The sequence below is a fragment of the Ailuropoda melanoleuca genome, chromosome 15 (assembly GCF_002007445.2).
Source record: "Ailuropoda melanoleuca isolate Jingjing chromosome 15, ASM200744v2, whole genome shotgun sequence".
NCBI classification, from domain to species: domain Eukaryota; kingdom Metazoa; phylum Chordata; class Mammalia; order Carnivora; family Ursidae; genus Ailuropoda; species Ailuropoda melanoleuca.
The window spans coordinates 39,922,696-39,929,581 of record NC_048232.1 but is presented as its reverse complement, the minus strand read 5'-3'; the positions used below and the strand labels follow the sequence as shown (position 1 = coordinate 39,929,581).

The 6,886-nt window shown below is 37.0% G+C and overlaps 1 protein-coding gene and 1 long non-coding RNA gene across 7 annotated transcripts in view; one reads left to right on the top strand and one right to left on the bottom strand.

The window, feature by feature from the left end:
* Positions 1-6,886, bottom strand: part of LOC117796483 — a 72,949-nt gene that overhangs the window by 26,360 nt on the left and 39,703 nt on the right. The gene's annotated exons all lie outside the window — the stretch shown is intronic.
* Positions 1-6,886, top strand: part of C15H12orf56 (chromosome 15 C12orf56 homolog) — an 82,159-nt gene that overhangs the window by 60,439 nt on the left and 14,834 nt on the right. For all 5 annotated transcript variants that reach the window (XM_034644469.1, XM_002920050.4, XM_034644468.1 and 2 more), the window contains 2 exons: positions 767-856; positions 6,731-6,854. In XM_034644469.1, coding sequence (XP_034500360.1) covers positions 767-856; positions 6,731-6,854 — 214 coding nt within the window. The remainder of the gene's footprint in view (positions 1-766; positions 857-6,730; positions 6,855-6,886) is intronic.

The window sequence follows — 6,886 nt, the reverse complement described above, 5'->3', positions numbered from 1 at the left end:
AAGATTTTATTTATTTATTCGACAGAGATAGAGACAGCCAGCGAGAGAGGGAACACAAGCAGGGGGAGTGGGAGAGGAAGAAGCAGGCTCATAGCGGAGGAGCCTGATGTGGGGCTCGATCCCATAATGCCGGGATCACGCCCTGAGCCGAAGGCAGACGCTTAACCGCTGTGCCACCCAGGCGCCCCTGCCTTTGAAATTTTGAGCCAAATGTTACTTACTTGAAAAAGTTAAAATTATTAAAAATAATTTTATTTTTAATTTATTTTTAAGATTTTACTTATTTATTTGATAGAGAGAGAGCGCACACAAGCAGGGGGGAGTAGCAGAGGGAGAGGGAGAAGCAAACTCCCCACTGAACAGGGAGCCCAGTGCAGGGCTTGATCCCAGGACCCTGGGATCATGACCTGAGCTGAAGGCAGATGCTTAACCAACTGAGCCACCCAAGCACCTCTAAAAATAATTATAAAATAGTGTGTGATTATCAGAAAAAAATATTAAGGACAAAAAACACCATGAAAATGACTTTTAATCCTGACATTCAGCTATTAATTAATTCATTCAACAAATATTGTTGAGTGTTTACTATGTAGCAGTCACAGAGTAGGCACTCAACCAATGTTGACGATTAATATAAAGAATTTCCTTCCCGTACATTTTCTACATAGATATCTGAGAGCAATTCTACCAGGGATTACTAATTTTGTGAAATTCTGAACTTATAATGCAATCATGCCACTTCTGTGCTTTTTTCTCTGTTTTCTAGAGCATGCATTGAAATTATACAGACTCTGGGACTGATGTTCAGAGAAACAGAAACTGAGGCATCACGCCTGAATACGTTGGCAGCTAAGAAGTAAGGTCTTTTAGAAGATGACACTGGCACCTTGTAGTTAAAATCCATCAACTACTCTTCTGAGTGTCTTCCAAAACTCACAGCTCTCTTTTTTCTCTCTTCAGTTCCCTTATAAGTATATTAATCTCCTTTGTCTCTCCACTTCCTTCTGTGATGAGCAGATTAATTGGCACATAGTGAGTTCTCTCTGTCTCTCTGGATTATTAAAGGCACAAAGATTTTCTTAGCGTAATTTTATCTTTGGTCATTGTCTGCTGAACTTGAAGAAGCCCAAATGCCCCATCATACATTAAAAGCCAGGGGTTCTTCACTAGAATTTTACAGAGTACCCTTAAACCCACATAACAGAAAGATTACACTGCAAAGGCAATAGTAGGTTAATAGTAGCTTCATTTAATATATAATTGTGTGACCTTAAAGTGAAGGACCGTGGGGGGGGTTTATTAACATACAGAGTAAGCTGCTATAATACAGATACGTTAAACTATGCGGCCCACAGAAGATAGAAATTTACATCTTTTTTTTTTTAAAGATTTTATTTATTTATTCAACAGAGATAGAGACAGCCAGTGAGAGAGGGAACACAAGCAGGGGGAGTGGGAGAGGAAGAAGCAGGCTCATAGCGGAGGAGCCTGATGTGGGGCTCGATCCCATAATGCCGGGATCATGCCCTGAGCCGAAGGCAGACGCTTAACCACGGTGCCACCCAGGTGCCCCACACATCTTTTTCACATAGTAGTCCAGAGTAGATAGTTAAGCTTTCCTCCAGAAGATCAGCCAGAGACCTAGATTCCTTCCCTTCTGTTGCTCTGACATTTTTTATTATGCTATCTCTGTCCCCATGGTTGAAGCTGGCTGACCTTGGTGACTTCATTAAACCCTTTGGGATGCAGGAAGAGAAGTAGAAGGCAAGCAAATTTCCTTTTTAAGAGAGGGATAGAAGACTTTTCTGCTCACATTCTATTGATGAGAACTTTAGGCATATGCCCATATCTAGCTGCAAGAGAAGTTGAATGTGTCTGTAGTTCCATGGCTCTGTACCTAGCTAAACTTTGGATGGTGATAGGGGCACCTATTGTTAAAAGGAAGAATGAAAGAATGTATAGTAGGGAGACAATAGCATTCTTTGCCACAGAAAATATCTGCTTGCATATTTTGTATATTATCTGCTTGACCTTTTTATATGTTTTATAGACCATGAATTACATCCTGAGTCAGTGTTCTAACTATAATCTTAATTTTTTTCTACCCTCATCAACTGTTTATTTAAATTTTCTATATTAGACAGTAGGAGGAAAATGAGGGCCATGGGCTCTAAAACATTTGAACCAGGGAGAAGAACAAAAAATTTTAGTAATGTTTGCCCTGGCTATTTATTAGAGAACTTTACAAATGAATTTCGATGATAATATTCATGAACATTTCTTAAGCAACTCGCTATGTGCCAGGGACTATGGGCGTATTATGCTGTATGCCAGGATGGCCAAACTTTCCTATAAAGGGCCATAGAGTAAACATTTTTGGCTTTTCAGGCCACATAGTCTCCGTTGTAGCTACTCAACTTTGCCACTGCAGCATAACAGTCACAGACAACAAATGAATGAATGGGCACAGCTCTGTTCCAATAAAGCTTTACTTATAAAACAGGCTCTGGGCTATTTGGCCTACAGGCCATAGTTTGTTGACCCCTGCTTTACAGCAAACAAGGAAGACAAACCCTATTATTTTCTTTGAATACTTTTTTTTTAATTTTATTTTTTTAAAGTAATCTCTACACCCAACATGGGGCTTGAACTTATAACCCTGAGATCAAGAGTCACATGTTCTACCAACTGAGTTAGCCAGGTGCCCCCTCTGTATACTTCTCTATGCAGTTGATAGTACCACTCCCCCAATCTCCAGGATAGAGATCAAGATTACTTCTTATATTCCTATCTTGCCACACTGAATTATTGCTAAATCATGTTACCCTTTTTGTCTACCTTTTGGTCCCTACCTCTCTCTGTCCAAGTTGAAAAACCATCATTCTTGCTAACTTCTGCTCTGTTTTAATTTTTCTGTCTTAACTTGGTTTGGCCACATCAGCCCTACTATAGCAAGCCTCTCTCCTGATGTGACTAATTCTTTTCATGTATTTCAATGCATACATTATATTGCTATAATAGAGTCTGGTCATGATACTAACTTTTCAGCCAATTTTTATAGGCATAGGGTCAAGTCATGTTACCTGTAGCCTTAACTAGCACAGTTAATGTCTAATATTAATATCTGCATTAGTCTTCTATTACCTTGTAACATATTACTGCAAACTCAGTGTCTTAAAACAATATAAATTGTTTATTCCACAGTTTCTGTGGATCAGGAGATCTGGACATAACTCAGTTGGATTATCTTGCTCTGGCTTTCACAAGGTGGTAGTCAAGGTGTCGGCTCGGGCTGCAGTCACATCTGAGGCTTGGGGTCATCTTTCAAGCTCATTTGGGTTTTTGTGGCCAGAATTAATTTCTTTATAGCTATAAACTCATGATGGCTTGCTTTTTGGCAGGAGACTATCTCTCTGAGCTCAGAGAAGCTCTAAGCACTCTTTGAAGGGCTCAAATGGATAATCAGGCTTACCTAGGATAATCTCCCTTTGATTAACTCAAAAGTCAACAAATTAGGAACCTTAATGATGTATGTAAAATCCCTTTACCTTTCTCATCTAACATAACATAGTCACAAGAGTAACAGCCTAATATATTCACAGGTCCTGTCCATACTTAAGGGGAAGGGATTATTTAGGGTATATGTACCAGGGGCAAAAAATCTTGGAAGCCATATTAGAATTCCGCCTACCATAATAACACAGTCCCGACTTATGAGACCATAAGTTTGCCTTTCAAGGTCTATATATATATATCATAAAATATATTGCAATGCATTCAAAATTCTCACATTGGAAATAATAACCATTTAAACAATGAAAGTATCAAAATTGGCACCATTTTTTAAGGCTGGGATGTCAATCTTCTAAGTCTTTATTTTTGGGAGGAAACTACCATTTAGATTAAAATTTCTTCTATCATTGACCTAGTGGATTTTAAATAGTGTCGGCAGAAGGAGGAGATTTCAAATTGAATTCCATTTGAGCAAATAAAAAAGTATTTAATCATTTCAGCATTTTTCTCTCTATTTTTTTTCAAAAGTAAAGATTTTATTAGCTCAACTCAGTTCAATTGTATTCTTCTTGAAATGTGCCATAAATCCATTCATATTTTAATACTGTTATGGTTGAATTCATATATTATCACAGAAAGTGACCCAGAATTTGAGATTTCCTTCCCGTAACCCTGGATATGTGACACTTTGAAAATAAGCTGTTGCTGAAAATAAAGGACTTTAATTAAATAGAACAGTAAATGGAATGTCATTTCAAACTTAATATCAGGAAAAGCTTCTAAATGAAATGTTTTGTTGATTTTGGAAGGGTCTTCTAAAAGTTAAGACTGGCCATTTTAAAGTAGCCTGAATAAAACATTAACAAATATCCTGTAGGACATACCCGGCTTTTTTGAGAAGTGTGCTGACATGATTCCTCTTTTGCAGATATAAGAACTGACTTGCTTTTTGAGCTGGAGAAAGGAGGGGAATTCTGTTTCTATTAAAATTTTGGTTAATCATGAACTTCTAATCATGGTAATGATTTAAGTGATGGTAAAAAGATTAGGAAGCCTTAAATATTACTAAACAGCGATTGTTTATAGTCTCTTTTATTCCATTATGAAAAGAATGCTTATGATTATAGAGGATTTTTATATAGTCCTATCTGTAAATTCTTTTACTACTCCCATCTGTCAAAGCTACTCTGATACTGTCTTCAGTTAGCCAACTGATTTTCCTAGTGATCTGCTCTTGGCTCCTTTTCAACTGTACATGAATTTTATAACACATATGAAGACGGTATTGCCAAATCCCATCTCCTCAGAATCCTCCATTTGGATTATGATTTTTTTTTCCTTTTCCTTTTTGAATAATAGAGTATATTATTCAAACATACAGTAACAATTTAAGTGAGTTATTAGTGTAGGTTAATGGATAGTACACTGATTTTGAAAGGAAAAGACTTAAAGTAATACTAGTTTTATTAACTAACAGCTAGTAGTCTTCAGTGGAACAGTCAGCCTCTGAAATGCTTTGTTTAAAAGAAGAGCTCCATCCTCTTTTTTTTTTTTTTTTGAACTGTTGGTGGGAATATAAATTGGTGCAGCCACTCTGGAAAACAGTATGGAGGTCCCTCAAAAAACTAAAAATATAAGTACCATATGATCCAGTAATTCTATTTCTGGGTAGTCATCCAAAGAAATGAAAACACTAATCCAAAAAGATATATGCAACCCTATATTTACTGCAGCATTATTTACAATAGCCAAGATACAGAAGCAACCTAAATATCTACCGATAGATGAATGGATAAAGAAGATGCTGTGCATATATACAATAGAATATTATTTTGCTATAAAAAATGAAATCTTGCCATTTGTGGGACGCCTGGGTGGCGCAGCGTTCTGGGATCGAACCCCACATCAGGCTTCTCTGCTAGGAGCCTGCTTCGTCCTCTCCCACTCCCCCTGCTTATGTTCCCTCTCTCGCTGGCTGTCTCTCTCCGTCAAATAAATAAATAAAATCTTAAAAAAAAAATCTTGCCATTTGTGACAACATGGGTGGACTTAGAGGGTAGTATCCTAAGTGAAATAAGTCAAAGACAAATACCATATGATTTCCCTTATACGTGGAATCTAAAAAACAAAGTAAACAAATACAACGAAAAGAGAAACTGAGTCATAAATACAGAGCAAACAAGTGGTTGCCAAATGAGAGGGGAATAGGAGGATGGGTAAAATAAGTGAAGGAAATTAAAAGGTACAAATTTCCGGTTATAAAATAAGTAAGTCACGGGGTTGCATAGGGAATATAGTTAATCATATTATAATAACTTCATTTGGTGACAGATGGTAACTACACTTATCATGGGAAGCAACTGATAATGCATATAATTGCTGAATCACTGTCTTGTACACCTGAAACTAATATTCAGTTGTCAACCATTTCAATTAAAAAATTTTAAAAACAGTTCTAGAAGTCAGAAAAACCTGTGATTAAGTAAGCATTTTAAGAAATGCTTCATATGGCAGTTTCTTGTCCCAGAGATATACAGTGCATGTGAGCATATGAAAGCTTTTGAGGAGTCCAGTAAAGATATCCAATGAATTTGGTTTAACCAAGTATTTCCTATACCTCTCTCGACCACAGAATCTATTTTGACTATAATATTGCCTGAAATAAACAGTCCATAAAAAGCCCTTTGCCGGGGGAAGAGCCCTTTATAAAATACTGCTATAATTGAAATCTCCCAAACTTCCCTTAAGTCCAGACTTACTAAGTTTTCTAAGCTATGTGAACTTCTAGAATTATACTTGCTTTGAAGGGCACCTATGTGGCTCAGTCTGTTAATGATGGACTCTTGATTTCAGCTCAGGTCATGATCTTAGTGTTGTGAGATTGAGCCCCTGTCAGACTGTGTGCTGGGTGTGGAGCCTGCTTAAGATTCTCTCTCTTCCTCTCCCTCTGCCCCCCCAACCCCTGCGCTCACACTTGTGCATGCTCTCTTTAAAAAAAACAAAACAAAACTTGCTTTGAGTCAAAAGACCAAGATTATATATTTTCATTTAAATGTTTTACCACTACTCAATTGTTTGCATGTCCAAGGATCCAAAAGTTCATTCAAGAATGGTCTGCAATGCTTTATATTTTTAATTCTATTCAATGTCTGCAAACTTGGCTTTACTGTTTTACTTTTCAAACTTTATTCATTAATTGCCTTTTATTTTTTTTCAGGGGAACATTGTTTAATCTTTTGGTAATTTTAATTAGTGAACCTCAGATTCCAAAATCTTGCCCTGTGTTTGATATCCAGTTGGTGGCTGATTCAACTTTAGTTGAGATGTCTTTTGATGCTGAGGTGAGTTGAGAATTTGGGGGTAGACAATATAT